The 27,718-nt window shown below is 44.2% G+C and overlaps 1 protein-coding gene across 3 annotated transcripts; it reads right to left on the bottom strand.

The window, feature by feature from the left end:
- Positions 1–1,017: 1,017 nt before the first annotated feature.
- LOC112222005 (podocalyxin-like protein 2) lies at positions 1,018–26,629 on the bottom strand. 3 transcript variants are annotated; one of them, XM_042329832.1, is made up of 10 exons: positions 26,271–26,629; positions 15,985–16,125; positions 15,665–15,826; positions 10,595–11,604; positions 6,146–6,220; positions 3,934–4,090; positions 3,603–3,664; positions 3,277–3,456; positions 1,620–1,820; positions 1,018–1,566 (listed from the first exon to the last, which is right to left on the bottom strand). In XM_042329832.1, the coding sequence occupies exons 1-10, from the start codon at positions 26,299–26,301 to the stop codon at positions 1,537–1,539; spliced, it is 2,049 nt and encodes a 682-aa protein (XP_042185766.1). In that variant the 5' UTR covers positions 26,302–26,629; the 3' UTR covers positions 1,018–1,536. The 3 variants fall into 3 exon arrangements, with proteins under 3 accessions (XP_042185766.1, XP_042185767.1, XP_042185765.1); XM_042329833.1 differs by having other exon boundaries at positions 1,018–1,276; positions 1,567–1,820; XM_042329831.1 differs by having other exon boundaries at positions 1,018–1,820; positions 26,271–26,628.
- Between the last annotated feature and the right edge of the window lie 1,089 nt (positions 26,630–27,718).

The raw sequence follows: 27,718 nt of genomic DNA on the forward strand, positions 1-27,718 counted from the left end.
TCTCTCTCTTTCCTTCTCTCTCTCTCTCTTTCCTTCTCTCTCTCTCTCTTTCCTTCTCTCTCTTTCCTTCTCTCTCTTTCCTTCTCTCTCTCTCTTTCCTTCTTTCCCTCTCTTTCCTTTTCTCTCTCTTTCCTTCTCTCTCTCTTTCCTTTTCTCTCTCTTTCCTTCTCTCTCTCTTTCCTTCTCTCTCTCTTTCCTTCTCTCTCTCTTTCCTTCTCTCTCTCTTTCCTTCTCTCTCATGTTGCGTTTATATTGTTGTTCTGTATAATTTGACAGCCGATGCATTCACAAGTTTCACAACACGGATGTTTTGCGTCTTCATCATGAGTTCTCTTTTCTAGCCTAGTCCGACTCCCAGATCTGTTTGTGCTGTCTTGCCACGCCAAATGTGACAGTGACCATAGAAGTTGGCAAGACAGCACAAACAGATCTGGATCCAGGCTACCTTCTCCTCTTCCACTCTTCTTCTCTCTACTAAAAGGTGTGTATCCTCTTCCATAGTATCCTCTTCCACTCTTCTTCTCTCTACTAAAAGGTGTGTATCCTCTTCCACTCTTCTTCTCTCTACTAAAGGTGTGTATCCTCTTCTATAGTATCCTCTTCCACTCTTCTTCTCTCTACTAAAGGTGTGTATCCTCTTCCATAGTATCCTCTTCCACTCTTCTTCTCTCTACTAAAGGTGTGTATCCTCTTCCATAGTATCCTCTTCCACTCTTCTTCTCTCTACTAAAAGGTGTGTATCCTCTTCCATAGTATCCTCTTCCACTCTTCTTCTCTCTACTAAAGGTGTGTATCCTCTTCCATAGTATCCTCTTCCACTCTTCTTCTCTCTACTAAAAGGTGTGTATCCTCTTCCATAGTATCCTCTTCCACTCTTCTTCTCTCTACTAAAGGTGTGTATCCTCTTCTATAGTATCCTCTTCCACTCTTCTTCTCTCTACTAAAGGTGTGTATCCTCTTCCATAGTATCCTCTTCCACTCTTCTTCTCTCTACTAAAAGGTGTGTATCCTCTTCCACTCTTCTTCTCTCTACTAAAAGGTGTGTATCCTCTTCCATAGTATCCTCTTCCACTCTTCTTCTCTCTACTAAAGGTGTGTATCCTCTTCCATAGTATCCTCTTCCACTCTTCTTCTCTCTACTAAAAGGTGTGTATCCTCTTCCATAGTATCCTCTTCCACTCTTCTTCTCTCTACTAAAGGTGTGTATCCTCTTCCATAGTATCCTCTTCCACTCTTCTTCTCTCTACTAAAGGTGTGTATCCTCTTCCATAGTATCCTCTTCCACTCTTCTTCTCTCTACTAAAAGGTGTGTATCCTCTTCCACTCTTCTTCTCTCTACTAAAGGTGTGTATCCTCTTCCACTCTTCTTCTCTCTACTAAAGGTGTGTATCCTCTTCTATAGTATCCTCTTCCACTCTTCTTCTCTCTACTAAAGGTGTGTATCCTCTTCCATAGTATCCTCTTCCACTCTTCTTCTCTCTACTAAAAGGTGTGTATCCTCTTCCATAGTATCCTCTTCCACTCTTCTTCTCTCTACTAAAGGTGTGTATCCTCTTCCATAGTATCCTCTTCCACTCTTCTTCTCTCTACTAAAGGTGTGTATCCTCTTCCATAGTATCCTCTTCCTTCACTCCAGGTTTGTTGACCAGGACCTGCCAGCCACTACTCCCTCCCTCCCCCACAGACCCAGCCGTCAGTCCGTTGGCGTGGCGATGTTTCTTCTCCTGTATCTCTGGCTGCCCCCCCCCGTCACTCGTCACATCCAGGGTAGGGTTGTCATGGCAGCCGTTCTCCACAAAATGGAATTCCTCGCCTCGAGTCTTGGGAGGGAAAGGAGAAGAAAGAGGAGAAGTTTTTACATAATCAAAACATAACGTTTGAAATAATTGAGCGTGGGACTCCCGAGTGGCACAGTGGTCTAAGGCACTGCATCGCAGTGCTAGCTGTGCCACTAGAGAATCTGGGTTCGAGTCCAGGCTCTGTCACAGCCAGCCGCGACCAGGAGACCCATGGGGCGGCACACAATTGGCCCAGGGTCGTCCGGGTAGGGGAGGGTTTGGCCGGCACTAGCGACTCCTGTGGCGGGCCGGGCGCAGTGCACACTGATACGGTCACCAGGTGTACGGTGTTTCCTCCGACACATAGGTGCGGCTGGCTTCCGGGTTAAGCGGGCATTGTGTCAAGAAGCAGTGCGGCTTGGCAGGGTCGTGTTTCGGAGGACGCATGACTCTCGACCTTCACCTCTCCTGAGTCCGTACGGGAGTTGCAGCGATGGGACAAGACTGTAACTACCAATTGAATACCACGAAATTGGGGGGAGAGGCTAAAAAGAAAACCAATAATAATACATTTACAAGAAATGAAGTAACTGAAGAGTAACAACCACACCATCATAATTCATCCATACAGTCATAAAGCTATTGATCAATCGATACCATTTATCAATCAATGAATAAATCAATACCATTTCTCAATCAATACCATTTACCTATCAATCAATCAATACCATTTATCAATCAATCAATCAATACCATTTATCAATCAATGAATAAATCAATACCATTTATCAATCAATGAATCAATCAATCAATACCATTTATCAATCAATCAATACCATTTATCAATTAATCAATCAATCAATGAATCAATCAATACCATTTATCAATCAATGAATAAATCAATACCATTTATCAATCAATCAATCAATCAATCAATCAATACCATTTATCAATCAATCAATACCATTTATCAATTAATCAATCAATCAATGAATCAATCAATAGCATGTATCATTCAATCAATGAATGAATCAATATCATTTATCAATCAATACCATTTATCAATCAATGAATCAATCAATCAATCAATACCATTTATCAATCAATGAATCAATCAATTCAATGTTATTCATTTAGCCCTTCTTTTTTTTTTACAACAACATTGTCAAAGTGCTTTACAGTAAATCTACAGTAAGAAAATCTACAGTAAATCTACAGTAAGTAAATCTACAGTAAGTAAATCTACAGTAAATCTACAGTAAGTAAATCTACAGTAACTCTACAGTAAGTAACTCTACAGTAAGTAAATCTACAGTAAATCTACAGTAAGTAAATCTACAGTAAGTAAATCTACAGTAAGTACATCTACAGTAAGTACATCTACAGTAAATCTACAACAAGTAAATCTAGAGCAAGTAAATCTACAGCAAGTAAATCTACAGTAAATCTACAGGAAGTAAATCTACAGTAAGTAAATCTACAGTAAATCTACACCTACCATAGTCTTGATCTTAGGCAGGCGTCTCTGCCAGAAGATATAGATGAGACCAGACGCGATGATGACCACACAGACAGAACCTATGATCACCAGGACCACAAACAGCTTCCCGTAGTCACTACGAGTCTGACTGGGCCTGGAGTGACAGGTGTTAGCGCTGCTGTAGTTCTGGATACCAATCTGGAACCAATCACACTGAACAGTTCAGTTTCATTCAGACAGAATCAGTTTATACTTCGGACGGAGACCAGGCCGACCCATTTACAACCTTACACAAAGTCAGAAGGATCCAATTACAACCTTACATAGAAACAGAAAGATCTTACCTCGTGTAAACCTCTCCTGATTTCGCCTAACATTGACAACATATCCTTGGTGGCAATAACTCCTACAAGACAGTCAGAAATCACACAAAAAAATGTTACTTAATAGCACACGAGTGGAGCACCCGCATGAGAATACAGTGTTGGGAGACATCTACGTGTATATCTTCATGTCATTTGATGAAGTTTGGCTCGGGATCACATATTTCACAGTATTTCTATGAAACCTAGGTTTGAGAGCTTGACTGCAATGAGAAAGTGGGCCCCAGCTCTCTGGGCCCCAGCTCTCTGGGCCCCAGCTCTCTGGGCCCCAGCTCTCTGATGTATCTGGTACCGTGTTCGTTGGTCAGCGTGACGAGCAGCTGGTGGTCCTGTCGGGTGGGTTTAGAGAGAGAGATGAGCCAGGAGCCCTGAGGACTGTTCATCTTCCTAGAGAAGGTTGTCTCTAGCAGCTCCAAGAGCCGGTCTCCACTATCCACACGGAACTCATCCTGACCAGGAGACAGAGATGTCACAGGGTTAGGGCAAAGTTAGTTAGTTAGAGAAGGTTGTCTCTAGCAACTCCAAGAGCCGGTCCCCACTCTCCACACGGAACTCATCCTGAACATAAACACAACAGGAGAGGTCAGAGGTTAACGGTGAAAAAAACAAAAGGGGCATCAGGTGACCTGGTTGTTGTCAGATCGATTTGGTTTGTGCTGTAGTTAGTTGTATAGAGGATCCAGCTGAAACAAGGACAAGAGGACAAGGTAGAAACAAACAGACGTACAAAATATGCAACTGTTTAACATACAAAATGGTATTCTGTGGGAAAAAAAGAGAAGGTTGTGTGGTGATGACTCATGCTGTACGGAATAAATCTGCCTGCCAACTATGCCGTTGAACTAACCATGCTCCTTTGATGCGCTGCTGTTTTGTGGATCGGAGCGTTTCTGTCTTCCTCCCTGCTGGGTACTTGTGATTACTCTGTAGCGGTTGGCGTGACAACCAAAAAGGTCACATTGATTATAATTGCACGGCTTTCTGTTGTTTCCATGGTGACGGAGGGACTCTTGGGTGATGGAGGGGGATGATTTGGGGGATGGAGAGGATTTGATTTAGATTTATTAGGATCCTCATTAGCCGACTCCAATGGCAACAGCTAGTCTTACTGGGGTCCGACACAGCGAAAAACATATTACAGACAAAAGAGGATGGAGAAGAGGGGGTGGGGGTGGAGAGGAGGGGGATGAGATGGATGGGGGTGGGGATGGAGAGGAGGGGGGGATCAGATGGATGGGGGTGGGGGTGGAGAGGAGGGGGATGAGATGGATGGGGTGGGGGATGGAGAGGGGTGAGGGGGAGAGGAGGGGGTGAGGGGGAGGGTGGAAAGGAGGGGTGAGGGTGAGGGGGAGAGGAGGGGGATGAGATGGATGGGGGTGGGGGATGGAGAGGGGTGGGGGGAGAGGAGGGGGTGGGAGGGAGGGGGATGAGGGGTTGAGGGTGGAGGGGAGGGGAGGGGGATGAGGGGTTGAGGGTGGAGGGGAGGGGAAGGGATGGGGGATGAGGGGTTGAGGGTGGGGGGGGTGGAGAGGAGGGGGTGAGGGGTGGAGAGGAGGGTGGAAAGGAGGGGGTGAGGGTGAGGGGTGAGAGGAGGGGGTGAGGGTGGAGGGTGGAAAGGAGGGGGTGAGGGTGAGGGGGAGAGGAGGGGGTGAGGGTGGAGAGGAGGGGGGTGAGGGTGGAGAGGAGGGGGTGAGGGTGGAGGGTGGAGAGGAGGGGGTGAGGGTGGAGAGGAAGGGGTGAGGAGAATGTTGTAAACCGACTGTCAGAGGAAAGAAAGGGCTCCTGGGTTGTCTCACAGTGAAAGGGCTCCTGGGTTGTCTCACAGTGAAAGGGCTCCTGGTTTCCTCACAGTGAAAGGGCTCCTGGTTTCCTCACAGTGAAAGGGCTCCTGGTTGTCTCACAGTGAAAGGGCTCCTGGGTTGTCTCACAGTGAAAGGGCTCCTGGTTTCCTCACAGTGAAAGGGCTCCTGGTTTCCTCACAGTGAAAGGGCTCCTGGTTGTCTCACAGTGAAAGGGCTCCTGGGTTGTCTCACAGTGAAAGGGCTCCTGGGTTGTCTCACAGTGAAAGGGCTCCTGGGTTGTCTCACAGTGAAAGGGCTCCTGGGTTGTCTCACAGTGAAAGGGCTCCTGGGTTGTCTCACAGTGAAAGGGCTCCTGGGTTGTCTCACAGTGAAAGGGCTCCTGGGTTGTCTCACAGTGAAAGGGCTCCTGGGTTTCCTCACAGTGAAAGGGCTCCTCCTGCCTCACAGTGAAGGACAACAATGGAGCTGTGTGGATCTATGGCCTGGTTAGACCAGACTGTACGCTACACTCACTATAGTTACACAAGTGTTCAGGCTGGTTTAACTAGGAGACCATCTAATGGCATCCCATCATGCCCTGTTGATTCAATTACAAATTTACGAAATCAGAACTTTTCCCAACGAATGATTCTAAGAAACATCAGCAATTACAGTGCTGCAATATTACGGTCTAAAAAATATGTTTACGATGTGGTTACTCACACAGTCAACGTTGTCTGACATGTTGAGGATGACGTACCCCTTCCCAGCCAGATCGCTCCAGTCCACACAGATCACCTGGTGGTTACATTAAGAGAGGAGGTGAAAGGGAGTTAGTAAGAGGCTGGCAAACCAATCAAAAACGTCAAAATATATGGGGCTGAGTGATACACAGTACCATAGTGTGACCGGTCGGGTTCAAACCAGTCTCCTGTGTGCCACAAGAACGCCGAACTGAAGTTAGGTCATTACCTCAGGGGGCTAACAACTCTTCAAGGAAAGGCTACTCCTCATAGAACCACCTCCTCCGCTACATTATAGATTAGACATACTACTGAACCACCTCCTCCACTACATTATAGATTAGACATACTACTGAACCACCTCCTCCGCTACATTATAGATTAGACATACTACTGAACCACCTCCTCTACTACATTATAGATTAGACATACTACTGAACCACCTCCTCCGCTACATTATAGAATAGACATACTACTGAACCACCTCCTCCGCTACATTATAGATTAGACATACTACTGAACCACCTCCTCCGCTACATTATAGAATAGACATACTACTGAACCACCTCCTCCGCTACATTATAGATTAGACATACTACTGAACCACCTCCTCCACTACATTATAGAATAGACATACTACTGAACCACCTCCTCCGCTACATTATAGAATAGACATACTACTGAACCACCTCCTCCGCTACATTATAGATTAGACATACTACTGAACCACCTGCTCTACCACATTATAGAATAGACATACTACTGAACCACCTCCTCCGCTACATTATAGATTAGACATACTACTGAACCACCTCCTCCGCTACATTATAGAATAGACATACTACTGAACCACCTGCTCTACCACATTATAGAATAGACATACTACTGAACCACCTCCTCCGCTACATTATAGATTAGACATACTACTGAACCACCTCCTCCGCTACATTATAGATTAGACATACTACTGAACCACCTCCTCCGTTACATTATAGATTAGACATACTACAGAACCACCTCCTCCGCTACATTATAGATTAGACATACTACTGAACCACCTCCTCCGTTACATTATAGATTAGACATACTACTGAACCACCTCCTCCGCTACATTATAGATTAGACATACTACTGAACCACCTCCTCCGCTACATTATAGAATAGACATACTACTGAACCACCTGCTCTACCACATTATAGAATAGACATACTACTGAACCACCTCCTCCGCTACATTATAGATTAGACATACTACTGAACCACCTGCTCTACCACATTATAGAATAGACATACTACTGAACCACCTCCTCCACTACATTATAGATTAGACATACTACTGAACCACCTCCTCCACTACATTATAGATTAGACATACTACTGAACCACCTCCTCCGCTACATTATAGAATAGACATACTACTGAACCACCTCCTCCGCTACATTATAGATTAGACATACTACTGAACCACCTGCTCTACCACATTATAGAATAGACATACTACTGAACCACCTCCTCTGCTACATTATAGATTAGACATACTACTGAACCACCTCCTCCGCTACATTATAGATTAGACATACTACTGAACCACCTCCTCCGCTACATTATAGATTAGACATACTACTGAACCACCTCCTCCACTACATTATAGATTAGACATACTACTGAACCACCTCCTCCGCTACATTATAGATTAGACATACTATTGAACCACCTCCTCCGCTACATTATAGATTAGACATACTACTGAACCACCTCCTCCGCTACATTATAGATTAGACATACTACTGAACCACCTGCTCTACCACATTATAGAATAGACATACTACTGAACCACCTCCTCCGCTACATTATAGATTAGACATACTACTGAACCACCTGCTCTACCACATTATAGAATAGACATACTACTGAACCACCTCCTCCGCTACATTATAGATTAGACATACTACTGAACCACCTCCTCCGCTACATTATAGATTAGACATACTACTGAACCACCTCCTCCGCTACATTATAGAATAGACATACTACTGAACCACCTCCTCCGCTACATTATAGAATAGACATACTACTGAACCACCTCCTCCGCTACATTATAGAATAGACATACTACTGAACCACCTCCTCCGCTACATTATAGATTAGACATACTACTGAACCACCTCCTCCGCTACATTATAGATTAGACATACTACTGAACCACCTCCTCCGCTACATTATAGATTAGACATACTACTGAACCACCTCCTCCGCTACATTATAGATTAGACATACTACTGAACCACCTCCTCCACTACATTATAGAATAGACATACTACTGAACCACCTCCTCCGCTACATTATAGAATAGACATACTACTGAACCACCTGCTCTACCACATTATAGATTAGACATACTACTGAACCACCTGCTCTACCACATTATAGAATAGACATACTACTGAACCACCTCCTCCGCTACATTATAGAATAGACATACTACTGAACCACCTCCTCCACTACATTATAGAATAGACATACTACTGAACCACCTCAGATACATTATAGATTAGACATACTACTGAACCACCTCCTCTACTGCATTATAGATTAGACATACTACTGAACCACCTCCTCTACTACATTATAGATTAGACATACAACTGAACCACCTCCACTACTACATTATAGATTAGACATACTACTGAACCACCTCCTCCACTACATTATAGATTAGACATACTACTGAACCACCTCCTCCACTACATTATAGATTAGACATACTACTGAACCACCTCCTCTGCTACATTATAGATTAGACATACTACTGAACCACCTCCTCCGCTACATTATAGATTAGACATACTACTGAACCACCTCCTCTACTACATTATAGATTAGACATACTACTGAACCACCTCCTCCACTACATTATAGATTAGACATACTACTGAACCACCTCCTCCACTACATTATAGAATAGACATACTATTGAACCACCTCCTCCACTACATTATAGATTAGACATACTACTGAACCACCTCCTCTACTACATTATAGATTAGACATAATACTGAACCACCTCCTCCGCTACATTATAGATTAGACATACTACTGAACCACCTCCTCTACTACATTATAGATTAGACATACTACTGAACCACCTCCTCCACTACATTATAGATTAGACATACTACTGAACCACCTCCTCCGCTACATTATAGATTAGACATACTACTGAACCACCTCCTCCACTACATTATAGATTAGACATACTACTGAACCACCTCCTCCACTACATTATAGATTAGACATACTACTGAACCACCTCCTCCGCTACATTATAGAATAGACATACTGCTGAACCACCTCCTCCACTACATTATAGATTAGACATACTACTGAACCACCTCCTCCACTACATTATAGATTAGACATACTACTGAACCACCTCCTCCACTACATTATAGATTAGACATACTACTGAACCACCTCCTCCACTACATTATAGATTAGACATACTACTGAACCACCTCCTCCACTACATTATAGATTAGACATACTACTGAACCACCTCCTCCACTACATTATAGATTAGACATACTACTGAACCACCTCCTCCACTACATTATAGATTAGACATACTACTGAACCACCTCCTCCACTACATTATAGATTAGACATACTACTGAACCACCTCCGCTACATTATAGAATAGACATACTACTGAACCACCTCCTCCGCTACATTATAGATTAGAAATACTACTGAACCACCTCCACTACATTATAGATTAGACATACTACTGAACCACCTCAGATACATTATAGATTAGACATACTACTCAACCACCTCAGATACATTATAGATTAGACATACTACTGAACCACCTCCTCCGCTACATTATAGATTAAGACATACTACTGAACCACCTCCGCTACATTATAGAATAGACATACTACTGAACCACCTGCTCTACTACATTATAGATTAGACATACTACTGAACCATCTCCTCCACTACATTATAGATTAGACATACTACTGAACCATCTCCTCCACTACATTATAGATTAGACATACTACTGAACCACTTCCACTACATTATAGATTAGACATACTACTGAACCACCTCCACTACTACATTATAGATTAGACATACTACTGAACCACCTCCACTACTACATTATAGATTAGACATACTACTGAACCACCTCCACTACTACATTATAGATTAGACATACTACTGAACCACCTCCACTACTACATTATAGATTAGACATACTACTGAACCACCTCCACATTATAGATTAGACATACTACTGAACCACCTCCACTACTACATTATAGATTAGACATACTACTGAACCACCTCCACTACTACATTATAGATTAGACATACTACTGAACCACCTCCACTACATTATAGATTAGACATACTACTGAACCTGCTGTATCTCCTGTGAGAAGTGTGCACCACGGAGGAGCTCTGCCTCTGTTAACAGCTCTTTTCCTCCATGCCTGATCTCCTGCTCCTCCTCATCATGCTTCTTTTCCTCCTCCTGCCTCCTCTCCTTCTCCTGGATCTCCTTCCCAGCGAACATCTCCTCGTCCTCCAGACGGACCGCTGAATCCTCCGTGACGTCGACCGTGGGCGCCAGAGACGCCAAGGGGGCTGTGGTCAGGGGAGAGATGTCCCCTCCTCTCCCTGCTCTTCCCGAGTCACTCCTAGGTCTTCCAGGGACCACTGCCTCCTCTTCCTCCTCCTGGTCTTCTGTATGGGTGTTGTCCGACTGGAGAGGCCCAAGGCTGGGGAAGACACCCACCTCTGGGAGGGTTGGTCTGGAGGTGGAGGCATCAGGCTCAGGGGTGGAACTCTCCCTCTCCTCTTCCTCGTCCTCCTCCTGGTCTTCTGTATGGGTGTTGTCCGACTGGAGAGGCCCGAGGCTGGGGAAGACACCCACCTCTGGGAGGGTTGGTCTGGAGGTGGAGGCATCAGGCTCAGGGGTGGAACTCTCCCTCTCCTCCTCCTCCTCCTCCTCCTCCTCCTCCTCCTCCTCCTCATCATCTGCTACCTCTACCTCCACTGTGTCTTCAGGAGTTGATTGTGAACCCCCGTACACTGGGACATATTGTGGGTCTAAGGTGGTTGAGTCTACAGGAACCAGAGGGTCAGCAGCAGGGGTGGTGGGGGTGTTGGAGGTGGGGGTGGTGGTGGTGGTGGTGGTGGTGGTGGTGGAGGTGGTGGTGTTGGATGTGGTGGTGTTGGAGGTGGTGGTAGGCAGGCTCTGGTTCTGGCCGTAGCCAGCCTCCAGGGGGAGGCCACTGGACTCTCTCTCCATCTCCCATAGCTCCCGCTCCTGCCTCTCCACCACATCCTTGAAGGGAGAGGTGTGATTTCCCTGTCTGGGTTCCTCCATAGGAGAGGTGGAGGTCTGGGAGAGGGTCTGACTGTAACCTGAGACGAACAAGAAGAAATGGTAGTACTTGACTTTACAGTACAGAGATGACTTGGTATTTACCAGTACACACAGTCATAACCTATGATTTATTATAATGAACTCAGGAACGCTCCTTAACTCTTTGTTGTGAAATATGTGTGACTGGGACAGATGTATTATCCACAACACAAACAGACTGTAAATCCCTAGTGTTGCTTGATTTACAATAGACTGGGAGGCACCCTCCCCCCCAATACAGTCACACTGAAATATGATGTTCATATAGAACTGATTTCCCGGACATAAATCAAATCCATTTTTATTTGTCACATACACATGTTTTACAGATATTATTGGGGGTGTAACGAAATGCGTGTGTTTCGACAGTGCAGTAATATCTAACAATTTCACAACATATACCTAATACACACACATCTAAGTAAAGGAATGTAATTAAGAATATATACATTTATGGACGAGCAATGTCAGAGCGGCATAGACAAAGATACAGTAGAATAGTGTAGAATACAGTATATACATATGAGATGAGTAATACATGTATGTAAACATTATTAAAGTGACTAGTGTTCCATTTATTAAAGTGGCCAGTGATTTCAAGTCAATGTATATAGGGCAGCAGCCTAAGGTGCTGTCTCCTGTTATTGACTGATAGGACTATTACTCAGTCATCGGCTTCATCAATAAGTGCATCGATGACGTCGTCTCCACAGTGACCGTACGTACATATCCCAACCAGAAGCCATGGATTACAGGCAACATCCGTATCGAGCTAGAGACTAGAGCTGCTGCTTTCAAAGAGCGGGAGACTAATCCGGACGCTTATAAGAAATCCCGCTATGCCCTCCGACAAACCATCAAACAAGCAAAGCATCAATACAGGATTAAGATTGAATCCTACTACACTGGCTCTGATGCTCGTCGGATGTGGCAGGGCTTGAAAACTATTACAGACTAGAAAGGGAAACCCAGACGCGAGCTGGCCAGTGACACGAGCCTACCAGACGAGCTAAATACCTTTTATGCCCGCACCGAGGCAAGCAACACTGATTCATGCACGACAGCACCAGCTGTTCTGGATGACTGTGTGAAAACACTCTCGGTAGCCAATGTGAACAAAACCTTGAAACAGGTCAACATTCACAAAGCCGCGGGGCCAGACGGATTACCAGGACGTGTACTCAAAGCATGCGCGGACCAACTGTCAAGTGTCTTCACTGACATTTTCAACCTCTCCCTGACCGAGTCTGTAATACCTACATGTTTCAAGCAGACCACCATAGTCCCTGTGCCCAAGGAAGCGAAGGTAACCTGCCTAAATGATTACTGCCCGTGGTATTCACATCAGTAGCCATGAAGTGCTTTGAAAGGTTGGTCATGGCTCACATCTACAGCATCCACCCAGACACCCTAGACCCACTCCAATTCGCATACCGCTTCAACAGATCCACAGATGAGACAATCTCAATCGCACTCCACACTGTCCTTTCTCATCTGGACAAAAGGAACACCTATGTGAGAATGCTGTTCATTGACTACAGCTCAGCGTTCAACACCATAGTGCCCTCAAAGCTTATCACTAAGCTAAGGACTCTGGGACTAAACACCTCCCTCTGCAACTGGATCCTGGACTTCCTGACGGGCCGACCCCAGGTGGTAAGAGTAGGCAGCAACACGTCTGCCATGCTGATCCTCAACACTGGGGACCCTAAGGGGTGTGTACTTAGTCCCTTCCTGTATTCCCTGTTCACCCACGACTGCATGGCCAAACACGACTCCAACACCATCATTAAGTTTTCTGACGACACAACAGTGGTAGGCCTGATCACCGATAACTATGAGATGGCCTAAAGGGAGGAGGTCAGAGAACTGGCAGTATGGTGCCAGGACAACAACCTCTCCGCCAATGTGAGCAAGACAAAGGAGCTGATCGTGGACCACAGGAAAAAGGCGGGCCGAACAGGCCCCCATTAACATTGACGGGGCTGTAGTGGAGCGGGTTGAGAGTTTCTTGGATAGTCCTCTACTGTACTGTCCTGTCCTCTACTGTCCTGTACTGTCCTCTACTCTACTGTCCTCTACTCTACTGTTCTCTACTCTGGGTGCTGTAATTCCTCTGTCTCTGTTGATGTTTGTCATGATGTTGAACAAACGAAGACGGAGAGGAGCTACCTAAAGCACAAACAGAATTGACTACCATAGCCTGGTCCCAGATCTGTTTGTGCTGTATTGTTAACTCCTATAGACAACACAAAGACTGGACCACCAGGCTAAGCTAGGCTACATACCAACAGGGACTAGAGAGACTAAACTGCTGGTGTGGCTTTCTGCCTGAAAGCCAACTCCAACCGATATCTGCAGCATGGAATCCCATTTGCTACCACCATGAAATCATTAAAATACTTGTGCCAGATGGGCGGAGTTTGCAGTTTTGGGACTATTCCATTTGTCTATTAAGATTAAGGTGAGCTCAATCAAGCACAGATAAAGTATTTGAAATTCTTTTCAGATATGATTTGAACCCAGGTCTGCCACACTGGTACCGCAGTGAAACATATCCTCCTCCCCATTCTTCTGCGCAATGCAAGGAATCATACTCAACTCAAGGAATCATACTCAACTCAACTCAGCTCAAGGAATCATACTCAACTCAACTCAAGGAATCATACTCAACTCAAGGAATCATACTCAACTCAACTCAAGGAATCATACTCAACTCAACTCAAGGAATCATACTCAACTCAACGAATCATACTCAACTCAACTCAAGGAATCATACTCAACTCAACTCAAGGAATCATACTCAACTCAACTCAAGGAATCATACTCAACTCAACTCAAGGAATCATACTCAACTCAACTCAAGGAATCATACTCAACTCAACTCAAGGAATCATACTCAACTCAACTCAAGGAATCATACTCAACTCAACGAATCATACTCAACTCAAGGAATCATACTCAACTCAACTCAAGGAATCATACTCAACTCAACGAATCATACTCAACTCAACTCAGCTCAAGGAATCATACTCAACTCAACTCAAGGAATCATACTCAACTCAAGGAATCATACTCAACTCAACTCAAAGAATCATACTCAACTCAAGGAATCATACTCAACTCAACTCAGCTCAAGGAATCATACTCAACTCAACTCAACGAATCATACTCAACTCAAGGAATCATACTCAACTCAACTCAGCTCAAGGAATCATACTCAACTCAGCTCAAGGAATCATACTCAACTCAAGGAATCATACTCAACTCAAGGAATCATACTCAACTCAAGGAATCATACTCAACTCAACTCAAGGAATCATACTCAACTCAACTCAAGGAATCATACTCAACTCAACGAATCATACTCAACTCACCTCAGCTCAAGGAATCATACTCAACTCAATTCAGCTTAAGGAATCATACTCAACTCAATTCAGCTCAAGGAATCATACTCAACTCAATTCAGCTCAAGGAATCATACTCAACTCAACTCAGCTCAAGGAATCATACTCAACTCAGCTCAAGGAATCATACTCAACTCAACTCAGCTCAAGGAATCATACTCAACTCAACTCAGCTCAAGGAATCATACTCAACTCAAGGAATCATACTCAACTCAACTTTCTCTCAGTGCAGACATAATGTAAAATAATTCTACAGTACCCAGCCTTTACCCAGCCTTTACCCAGCCTGTACCCAGCCTGTACCCAGCCTGTACCCAGCCTGTACCTAGCCTGTACCCAGCCTGTACCTAGCCTGTACCTAGCCTGTACCTAGCCTGTACCTAGCCTGTACCCAGCCTGTACCCAACCCACCACAATAAACAGTTCTGGGAATAAATACACCCATCTCAGCAATATCATATTAACTTATATAGTGTGAGTGGTGGTGAGCATCTAGTGCTGCAGTTTGGGACACATTACCTGCTGCCATATATTCACTCTATCTAAGATCTTCCCTGACCTCTTCTCACGAAAGAGGGGACAAGATACAGCAGGGGAACTCTGATGTCAGACAGAAAGGACATACCACTGTCATATATATAGTCTTACTTACCTCTGAGGGACTTCCTGTCTAGACCAGTGACGTTGACTTGGTCCCTGACATCATCCCAGAGATGAACAGAGGACTGCAGAGGCTTGTTGTCGTCATTGAATAACCCCGAGGACTCCTGTCCCTGGGAGGTTAGGCCTGGTACTGTGGTGGGGCTGCCTGGAACTACAGAGAAGAAGAATACTTATTTACTTTATTGTCCACAAACACTCCTTGGAGTATTTTGGGGATTAAATGCCTTGCTCTAGGATGATGATGCTAGGACTATGCCCCCAATAGATTTCCCTGTCGGGCATAGGATTTGAACCACTACTCTAATGTACCGGTCATCCTCTCCGGCTGCTCCTCCACATCTTGGTCCAGGTCCATGAGGGACAGAGGAGAGGGCTGGGAGGTGGACAGCAAGGTGGGTGGTCCATCACTTAGCAGGGCATCACATGGCAGTAGGAAAAACAGTGTGGAGCCTGGAAAGAGAGAGAAGGAAAGAAATAGGAAAGGAAGGAAAGGGATGAAGAAAGGAAGGAAAGAGAGGAGGAAAGGATGGAAAGAGAGAAGGAAAGATAGAGAGAGAGAGGAAGAAAGAAAGAAATAGGAAAGGAAGGAAAGAAAGAGGAAAGGAAGGAAAGAAGGAAAGAGAGAAGGAAAGAGAGAGAAGAGAGAGAGAAAGAAAGAAATAGGAAAGGAAGGAAAGAGAGAAGGAAATGAAGGAAAGAGAGGAGGAAAGACAAAAAGAGAGGAGGAAAGGAAGGAAAGAGAGGAGGAAAGGAAGGAAAGAGAGGAGGAAAGACAGAAAGAGAGGAGGAAAGGAAGGAAAGAGAAAGAGAGGAAAGGAAGAAAGAGAGGAGGAAAGAAGGAAAGAGAGGAGGAAAGGAAGGAAAGAGAGGAGGAAAGGAAGGAAAGGAGGAGGAAAGGAAGGAAAGAGAGGAGGAAAGGAAGGAAAGAGAGAAGGAAAGATAGATAGATAGAGAGAGAGAGAGAGAGAGAGAGAGAGAGAGATAGAGAGAGAGAGAGATAGAGAGAGAGACAGAGAGATTTCCATCCATTACTAGGTATCCTTACTAGGTAAGTACCAGCTTATGTCGGGCTGTGAAATAAAGCATTACTAAAATAAGATTTACTAAAATAAGATTTACTAAAATAAGATTTACTAAAATAAGATATCCTTGCAAATAGAGACTCCAGTCACCCAAGTTATAGACTGTTATCCCTGCTACCACAAGGCAAGCGGTACCGGAGCTCCAAGTCTAGGACCAAAAGGCTCCCCAACAGATTCTACCCCCAAGTCATTAGACTGCTGAACAATTCATACAAATCGCCACCGGACAATTTACATTGACCCCCTCCCCCCTCCCCCTCTTGTACACTGCTGCTACTCGCTATTTGTTTGTTTGTTACCTATATATAGTCACTTTCTTGTTAGTCAGCATTTCACTGAAGTCTACACTTGTTGTATTCTGCGCCTGTAGCAAATAAAGTTTGGTTCAATTTGATTTGAAATAGAAGGTAATACTCTAAATGTGTAGTCTTTTTCTCTGTGTTTTTCCATATTGTTAAATAGAGTTGTCTTAATGGGGTCTGTGTGTGGTCCCGTGTGGCTCAGTTGGTAGAGCATGGCACTGGTATCGGCAATGTTGTGGGTTCGATTCCCACAGAGGACCAGCATGTGAAAATGGATACATGCACTTGTGTAAGTTGCTCTGGATAAGAGTGTCTGTAAAATGACTAAAAGCAGGTAATGCATGTGACAGATGGATATTAAGTTACTAAGCACTTGAGTGACACCTGTCAGTCTTTGACCTGTTAAGGAATGTGCTCCTGTCTGGTCCCAGTTTTAACCACAAATGGCTTAATACAGTCTAGAGTACAATCAGCTTAATATCCACACTGTTTGAACATGTTGAACTATGAGCTCACACTGGGCTGAGCTCACACTGGGCTGAGCTCACACTGGGCTGAGCTCACACTGGGCTGAGCTCACACTGGGCTGAGCTCACACTGGGCTGAGCTCACACTGGGCTGAGCTCACACTGGGCTAAGCTCACACTGGGCTGAGCTCACACTGGGCTGAGCTCACACTGGGCTAAGCTCACACTGGGCTGAGCTCACACTGGGCTAAGCTCACACTGGGCTGAGCTCACACTGGGCTAAGCTCACACTGGGCTAAGCTCACACTGGGCTAAGCTCACACTGGGCTGAGCTCACACTGGGCCGAGCTCACACTGGGCCGAGCTCACACTGGGCTGAGCTCACACTGGGCCGAGCTCACACTGGGCCGAGCTCACACTGGGCTAAGCTCACACTGGGCTGAGCTCACACTGGGCTAAGCTCACACTGGGCTAAGCTCACACTGGGCTAAGCTCCCCTGTGGCTCCGTCACCAACCACATGACAAGAAGACTGAGATTTATTCCTTGTTCTCAAAATACATTTCCCAAAGCCATGGCTTTCCAAATGCTGAGTCACAGAGCCTTGCAGTTACTGTAGATAAGTAAGTCTGGCTCCTCTTTGACCGGGACAGTGAGGTCACAGCTACATGGCAGAAAGCATCACCAAGACAGAGGTTTAGGCTATTCCTTATTCCCAAAACACACTTTCCAGGCTGTGGCTTTCTTTATGCAGAGTCACAGAGGCTTGTCGTTAGATAAGGACACGCCTTTACAGCTGGCATGGCTTCTATCACTGATTCAAACTCATATACATCTCTGTTCTCTTCCTGGGTTGGCTCTGTCTGTCTGTCTGTCTGTCAGCTCTACAAACACATCTCTGTTCTCTTCCTGGTGTGGCTCTGTCTGTCTGTCTGTCTGTCTGTCAGCTGTTCTCTTCCTGGTGTGGCTCTGTCTGTCTGTCTGTCTGTCTGTCTGTCTGTCTGTCTGTCTGTCTGTCTGTCTGTCTGTCTGTCTGTCTGTCTGTCTGTCTGTCAGCTCTACAAACACATCTCTGTTCTCTTCCTGGTGTGGCTCTGTCTGTCTGTCTGTCTGTCTGTCAGCTCTACAAACACATCTCTGTTCTCTTCCTGGGTTGGCTCTGTCTGTCTGTCTGTCTGTCTGTCTGTCTGTCTGTCTGTCTGTCTGTCTGTCTGTCTGTCTGTCTGTCTGTCAGCTCTACAAACACATCTCTGTTCTCTTCCTGGTGTCTATCTGTCTGTCGGCTCTACAAACACATCTCTGTTCTCTTCCTGGGTTGGCTCTCTGTCTGTCTGTCTGTCTGTCTGTCTGTCTGTCTGTCTGTCTGTCTGTCTGTCTGTCTGTCTGTCTGTCTGTCTGTCTGTCTGTCTGTCTGTCAGCTCTACAAACACATCTCTGTTCTCTTCCTGGTGTCTATCTGTCTGTCGGCTCTACAAACACATCTCTGTTCTCTTCCTGGGTTGGCTCTCTGTCTGTCTGTCTGTCTGTCTGTCTGTCTGTCTGTCTGTCTGTCTGTCTGTCTGTCTGTCTGTCTGTCTGTCTGTCTGTCTGTCTGTCGGCTCCACAAACACATCTCTGTTCTCTTCCTGGTGTCTGTCTGTCTGTCGGCTCTACAAACACATCTCTGTTCTCTTCCTGGGTTGGCTCTGTCTGTCTGTCAGCTCTACAAACACATCTCTGTTCTCTTCCTGGGTTGGCTCTGTCTGTCTGTCAGCTCTACAAACACATCTCTGTTCTCTTCCTGGTGTCTGTCTGTCTGTCGGCTCTACAAACACATCTCTGTTCTCTTCCTGGTGTCTATCTGTCTGTCGGCTCTACAAACACATCCCTGTTCTCTTCCTGGGTTGGCTCTGTCTGTCTGTCAGCTCTACAAACACATCTCTGTTCTCTTCCTGGTGTCTGTCTGTCTGTCGGCTCTACAAACACATCTCTGTTCTCTTCCTGGTGTCTGTCTGTCTGTCAGCTCTACAAACACATCTCTGTTGTTTGGGGCCCCTGGCCGCTTCAAAGGGGAAATTATAAACTTCAGAAACCTTTTAACCTCGAAAAGCTAACCAATGGAATTGTTTTAAGATGGTCATACCATTAATCATTTAGCTATTTTTATTTAGAATTTTAGGCCCCCTTTAGCTATAAAAAAAAAAATGTATAAAACAATTATTTGATGAAATATTGAATTTCGCCTTTACTACTATAGCCCATAGAAACACATTAAATAACACATTCATAAATGCCAAAAAAGACAGTCCAAAAATCTATCATAAGGAATGAGGGTTTTGTAATAAGTGTCTGTCCTATATCTAGGAGATATAAGAAAGCTCACAAAATATTTTTTTTTTTTTTTTGGACACATATTTTAACCCCTTATATTTGTTAGCACGAAACTACCTCCAGACTTCCATTCATTCATATGGGTTAACTTCCAAACTCGTAGAGCAGAACACTATTATCTTATTGAGTCTTATCTCTCTATAGAGAGGTCAGTCATAGGCCTTCCGAGTGGTGCAGTGGTCTAAGGCATTCCATTGTAGTGCTTAAGGCGTCACTACCGACCTGGGTTCAATCCCAGGCTGTTTCACAGCCGTGCGTGACCGGGCGACCCATGAGGTGGTGCACAATTGGCCCAGCGTCGTCCGTTTTACATTTTCTGCATTGCCGGAAAGTTATCCTGCAACAGGCTGATCAAATTAAGATCCTCCTCTGAGTCCCCAGAACTTCTGGTGTGACTAACTGGGTTTGAACCTGTGTCTCAACCATGAGGCTGTGTTAGCGCGCCGAGCTAAAGGCTGAAGCTCAGGGAGCTAACACAAGTCTTCCGGCAGGTCTCAGGCAATGTAAGGAATCATGGGAACGTGTTTCACTGAACCACATACTGGCCAACTATTATAGTACTGGTCTGGTTGTGTACTCTCTGAGTTTCCACATGACTGTCTGCATCTAACCTTGAGTACGTCCCAATGACACCTCAATTACCCATGCAGTGCACTACTTTAGACCAGGGCCCATAGGGAAAAGAGGCCCTTATTCACCAAGGGGCTGACGCAATAATGCATTCTACATCTAGCTTCAGGGACAAGACTTGGACAGCTGTATTCTATATCTATCTTCAGGGACAAGACTAGGACAGCTGTATTCTATATCTAGCTTCAGGGACAAGACTAGGACATCTGTATTCTATATCTAGCTTCAGGGACAAGACTAGGACATCTGTATTCTATATCTAGCTTTCAGGGACAAGACTTGGACATCACCCAGGACTGAGACAAAACTTTACTTTGAATGTCACTTCATTGACCCATGACTGATAGAAAGGCTAAGTACTACTGACCATAATAATAAACAACAACAGCAACAACAACAGCAACAACAACAACAGCAACAACAACAACAACAAGACACTAATAAGTCATGCCAAACAAATCAAATCAAATTTTATTTGTCACATACACATGGTTAGCAGATGTTAATGCGAGTGTAGCGAAATGCTTGTGCTTCTAGTTCCGACAATGCAGTAATAACCAACAAGTAATCTAACTAACAATTCCAAAACTACTGTCTTATACACAGTGTAAGGGGATAAAGAATATGTACATAAGGATATATGAATGAGTGATGGTACAGAGGAGCATAGGCATGATACAGTAGATGGTATCGAGTACAGTATATACATATGAGATGAGTATGTAAACAAAGTGGCATAGTTAAAGTGGCTAGTGATACATGTATTACATAAGGATGCAGTCGATGATATAGAGTACAGTATATATGTATGCATATGAGATGAATAATGTAGGGTAAGTAACATTATATAAGGTAGCATTGTTTAAAGTGGCTAGTGATATATTTACATTTCCCATCAATTCCCATTATTAAAGTGGCTGGAGTTGAGTCAGTGTCAGTGTGTTGGCAGCAGCCACTCAATGTTAGTGGTGGCTGTTTAACAGTCTGATGGCCTTGAGATAGAAGCTGTTTTTCAGTCTCTCGGTCCCAGCTTTGATGCACCTGTACTGACCTCGCCTTCTGGATGATAGCGGGGTGATAGATGCCAGAAAACTGTTTATTTGACTTGGAACAGGATCTATGGAGGATCTCAGATTGTGATAAATATTGATTCCACAGTAAATCCAATGATTTCCTTGCCTGACATCTCTCTGTTGCAGGCCAACTTCCTGTGTAGCTATTGTTGCTCCTTATGTTATGTAGCAGCCCTTTGCAGGGAAATCATTTGGTTCTCTGCTCTCCTGCTGAGCTCTGGAAGGGGCAATGTTGTTAAAACCTCTTGAAGCTATTCCACAAATGACCTTTTAAGAAGGCACACCAGATAATTTAAATGCATTCCAGGTGACTAACTCATGAAGCTGGTTGAGAGAATGCCAAGAGTGTGCAAAGCTGTCATCAAGGCAAAGGGTGGCTATTGGAAGAATTTCATTTGTTTAACACTTTTTTGGTTACTACATGATTCCATATGTGTTATATCATAGTTTTGATGTCTTCACAATTATTGTACAATGTAGAAAATAGTTTTAAAAAATAAAGAAAAACCCTTGAATGAGTAGGTGTTCTAAAACTTTTGACCGGTAGTATAGACTCTGTGTGTGTGTGATTCACACAAGTGCTTCGGCTGCTTCATCTCTATAATGTGCTCTCTATCTCCTTATATCCATATCATTCCACATCAGTGATCAATCACTTACCTGTCCTGCTAAGTACATTCATGAGGGTCAATAGTGTGATTAATGACTTTTCTACCTGCTTTGAATGGGTTCCAGGATGCTGCTGTGTCCTGTAGGAGGATGGCAGGGCTACAGACAGAGGGAGGTTGACTTTGCAGCACTGTGTAGGCAGCCAGGTAGCTTTAGCTGTGGGTAGTAGTGAAATGCATAGTGCCTGTTCTCTGGCTGCCTACAGTGTACATTTCTCACAGCAGAAAACTGTTGAAAGTGAACAGTCTGAGATTAGCAGGTTTGTGTGTGTATACAGGGCATTCGGAAAGTATTTAGACTCCTTGACTTTTTCCACATTTTGTTACGTTACAGCCTTATTCTAAAATGGATTAAATTAATGTTTTTCCTCATCAATCTATACAAACCCTATAATGACATCACAATACCCCATAATGACATCACAATACCCCTTAATGACATCATAATACCCCTTAATGACATCACAATACCCCTTAATGACATGACAATACCCATAATGACAAAGAGAAAACATTTTTTTTTAAACAAAAATACCATAAGTATTCAGACCCTTTGCTAAGAGACTTGCAATTTACCTCAGGTGCATCCTGTTTCCATTGACCTTCCTTGAGATGTTTCTGTAACTTGAGTGGAGTCCACCTGTGGTAAATTGATTGGACATGATTTGGAAAGGTACACACCTGTCTATATAATGTCCCACAGTTGACAGTGCATGTCAGAGCAAAAACCAAGCCAGGAAGTCGAAGGAATTGTCCGTAGAGCTCCGAGACAGGATTGTGTCGAGGTACAGATCTGGGGAAGGGTACCAAAGCATTTCTGCATCATTGAAGGTCCCCTAGAACACAGTGGCCTCCATCATTCTTAAATGGAAGAAGTTTGGAACCACCAAGACTCTTCCTAGAGCTGGCCCTCTGGCCAAACTGAGCAATCAGGGGAAAAGAGCCTTGGTGGTTCCAAACTTCTTCCATTTAAGAATGATGGAGGCCACTGTGTTCTAGGGGACCTTTAATGGTGACCAAGAACCCGATGGTCCCTCTGACAGAGCTCTAAAGTTCCTCTGTGGAGATAGGAGAACCTTCCAGAAGTACAACCATCTCTGCAGCACTCCACCAATCAGGCCATTATGGTAGAGTGGCCATACAGAAGCCACTCCTCAGTAAAAGGCTCATGACATCCTGCTTGGAGTTTGCCAAAAGGCACCTAAAGGACTCTCACACAATGAGAAACAAGATTCTCTGGTCTGATGAAACCAAGATTGAACTCTTTGGCCTGAATGCCGAAGCATCACATCTGGAGGAAACCTGGCACCATCCCTACGGTGAAGCATGGTGGTGGCAGCACCATGCTGTGGGAATGTTTTTTCAGCGGCAGGGACTGGGAGACTAGTCAAGATCGAGGGAAAGATGAACAGAGCAAAGTACAGAGAGATCCTAAATGAAAACCTGCTCCAGAGCGCTCAGGACCTCAGACTGGGGTGAAGGTTCACCCTTCCAACAGGACCATGACCCTAAGCACACAGCAGAGACAACACAGCAGTGGCTTCAGGACAAGTTTCAGAATGACCTTGAGTGGCCCAGCCAGACCCCGGACTTGAAACCGAACTAACGTCTCTGGAGAGACCTGAAAATAGCTGTACAGCGACGCTCCCCATCCAACCTGACAGAGCTTGAGAGGATCTGCAGAGAAAAATGGGAGAAACTCCCCAAATTCAGGTATGCCAAGCTTGTAGCATCATACCCAAGAACATTCGAGGCTGTAATCACTGCCAAAGGTGCTTCGACAAAGTACTGAGTAAAAGGTCTGAATACTTATGTAAATGTAATTTTTGTATTTTATTTATTTATTTATACTATTGCTAAAATCTCAAACCTGTTTTTGCTTTGTCATTGTGGGGTATTGTGTGTCGACTGATGAGGAAAAAAACAATTGAATCCATTTTAGAATATGGCTGTTACGTAAAAAAAATATGTGGTGAAAGTCAGAGGATCTGAATACTTTCCAAATGTAATATAATAATAAAATAATAATTGAGAATATAGTCACTGAGAAACAATCACGGTTTTGGATATTGAATCCTTCCTGATGTCGTGAGCCAGCCAGCCAGCCAGCCAGCCAGCCAGCCAGCCAGCCAGCCAGCCAGCCAGCCAGCCAGCCAGCCAGCCAGCCAGCCAGCCAGCCAGCCAGTGCAGTGGAAAGCAATTGTGTTGAAGTAAACACATTTCACAGAGCCAGTGAAGGGAGGGAGTTTCAGAAAAGCCTATAGGCTACTGTACCGAAGTGCTGTCCTTGTTCTTCTGTGCCTGCATAGTGCTTACAACAGATGTCAGCACTACTGTAAATGTCAGCACTACTGTAAATGTCAGCACTACTGTAAATGTCAGCACTACTGTAAATGTCAGCACTGGACCAATAGAGCGACAAGGTAATATTCTCATTGGCTGTTATGGAAATAGGACAGAAAATAATACAATCCCCTCATAAAAAAATGATGAAGTTGGCAAATGATTTCCCCGAGTCTGGATGTGGTGAAAGGATATAGAAAAAGGGTGTAGCCTGGTTCCATACCAGTAGGCCAACTGACTACCGCTTTCATTGAACCATAAGGAGTCTCCTCTGACTACCGTTTTCATTGAACCATAAGGAGCCTCCTCTGACTACCGTTTTCATTGAACCATAAGGAGCCTCCTCTGACTACCGTTTTCATTGAACCATAAGGAGGCTCCTATGACTACCGTTTTCATTGAACCATAAGGAGGCTCCTCTGACTACCGTTTTCATTGAACCATACAATACAAGGAGACTTCTCTGACTACCGTTTTCATTGAACCATACAATACAAGGAGACTTCTCTGACTACCGTTTTCATTGAACCATACAATACAAGGAGACTTCTCTGACTACGGTTTTCATTGAACCATACAATACTAAGGAGTTGGGTTTAGCACTGAGTGGCAACACTAATTAGTGGCCTCTGTTCTGATGGTTTACAATGTTCCATGCAATCAATATCTGTCAGGCACAGTGTCACTACAATTAAACTATGGGTTGAGGGGGTTGAGTGGTAAAGCCACTTAACTCAGAAGGAAAACAAGTGCTCCACTGACTGTCAAGATAAATGTGTGTGCTCTCTAGTAACGGGATAATCTCCAACCAGTTTCGACTGTGCTGTGCTCGTCGTGTCCAGTATAATGACTAGCCTGTAGGAACTTCATTACAGCCTACATATAACTGGTTTTCCTTAGATAATCAATTCTAGATCTAAACAATTCAGCTCCTCGTGAGTTTGGTGTTGTTTCTCAACTGTCTGAGGACAGACGGACTTCTTTGTCTAGGCTGTGTACTTCACGGGATCAGGAAAACATTGGTACTGTAAACTATCATATTTATTGTTTTGACATCTATTTTAAATCTGAATAATCTCATGATGTACAAAAAGATGAACAAAAAGAAAAACAATCATATATTTAAAAACAGTCTGGTTTCATGTTTAAAACACAGGTGTAATTGAATTCACTACTGCACCAATCAGTGGGTCCACTTTTATAATTAAGCCTCACAATGAGTCACATTCAACATTCTCTTTTTTTTTTTTAAGTAGGAGATATGACAGAGCATAACTACATGGATTTTCTTTGGATACATACAGGCCCCCCTTTGTTGGGCAATAGACTTATTATGATGACAATTTTATGCATCTGTGAATATGGCATTAGAAAACACGGCGTGTGATTTATGATCGCTGCAGAAACACACTCAGTGAGACATAGAGCTTTTGTTGATAATTCATAATAGGAAGAGGATCCCGTTAGAAAACACGAATGAATATAATTTAAACAATGACAAATTATAATTTTTTTGTATCAATGTTTCAACAACCAAGCAATATTCAATTGAAAGAGACTGAGCGCGTAGTTTACATTGATTTGGGCTATCATGCGACACCAATAACAGTAACTAGACTACAGTACCGGCGCAGACCTGCCATAATAAAAACAAGACTTACCGAATAAAAGCGGGCGAAGCAGGCCTGCCATGACTGCAGCGAAAACAATTCCACACTATTTAGAACTGTTGTTGCTCGTTGTTTTTCAGCTGTAGCGGGCGGAGAGAGCGCACCTCATCGCATACTGGCCGGTTAAGAAAAACGCTAAGCGTGATAAGCGTCTGAACTTGGATGCTCCGGTTCACGATTATCTGCGTCTCTCAGCGCTATGTGTGTGTGGAGACAGGCTCGCACTGACAGATGCTGTCACTATGGTGCTTTCAATACAACTCGGAAACTCGGTATCTCCGAGTTAAAAATGTATGTACGTTATTGGTCTATTCTGATATTTTCCAAATGGGAAACTCCGGCACCATTTCTTCAACGAGTGTGCAAGTCGGACATTTCCGAGTTGTCTTGAACGCGGCATATGACAACGCCTGTGTGTGCGGGCATAAGCACCCGTCAGAGTAAGTCACATAATGTAAACAATGAAACTTCAGAGACAAACCCTCTCGTCTGAATTAAATGTTGACAGTCACATTCTTTCGTGTAAATGACAGCAGGGGTGCAGTGATTAATTTAAACTAGAAGAACAGGCCTTTATGTATTCTACCAATTGTACCCCACACACCCACAATTGGGTTTTCTGATAAAAGAGCTGTAGAGATGCAACCTGGTCTCAGAGCATATCGTATTATTATTTTTTAGACACCCTATTTAGTATGACATGTTATGTTTTGTATTAACTTGTGGGTGTCCATCATGGAATGATATGTTACAAAAGTGCAATTCCTACAATGTTACAAATTACATTTTGTAAAATATATCATACCATGACGGGACATCCACAAATGTGTTGTAGCTAATCTCTGGAGAGACCTGAAAAAAGCTGTGCAGCGATGCTCCCCATCCAACCTGACAGAGTTTGAGAGGATCTGCAGAGAAGAATGGTAGAAACTCCCCAAATACAGGTGTGCCAAGCTTGTAGCGTCATACCCAATAGTATAGTATAGGGTCTGAATACTTATGTAAATGTTATATTTCAATTTTGTATTTTTAATACATTTGCAAATATTTCTAAAAACATATTTTTGCTTTGTCATTATGGGGGTATTGTGTGTAGATTGATGAGGGGGAAAAAATGATTTAATCCATTGTAGAATAAGGCTGTAACGTAACAAAATGTGGAAAATGTCAAGGGGTCCGAATACTTTCCGAATGCACCGACGATGTCATCAATGATGTCGTTGGCGCCCCCCTTGGGTTGTGCCTTGGCGGAGATCTTTGTGGGCTACACTCGGCCTTGTCTCAGGATGGTAAGTTGGTGGTTGAAGATATCCCTCTCGTGGTGTGGGGGCTGTGCTTTGGCAAAGTGGGTGGGGTTATATCCTTCCTGTTTGGCCATGTCCGGGGGTGTCCTCGGATGGGGCCACAGTGTCTCCTGACCCCTCCTGTCTCAGCCTCCA

This window comes from Oncorhynchus tshawytscha, linkage group LG02, assembly GCF_018296145.1.
Source record: "Oncorhynchus tshawytscha isolate Ot180627B linkage group LG02, Otsh_v2.0, whole genome shotgun sequence".
NCBI classification, from domain to species: Eukaryota; Metazoa; Chordata; class Actinopteri; order Salmoniformes; family Salmonidae; genus Oncorhynchus; species Oncorhynchus tshawytscha.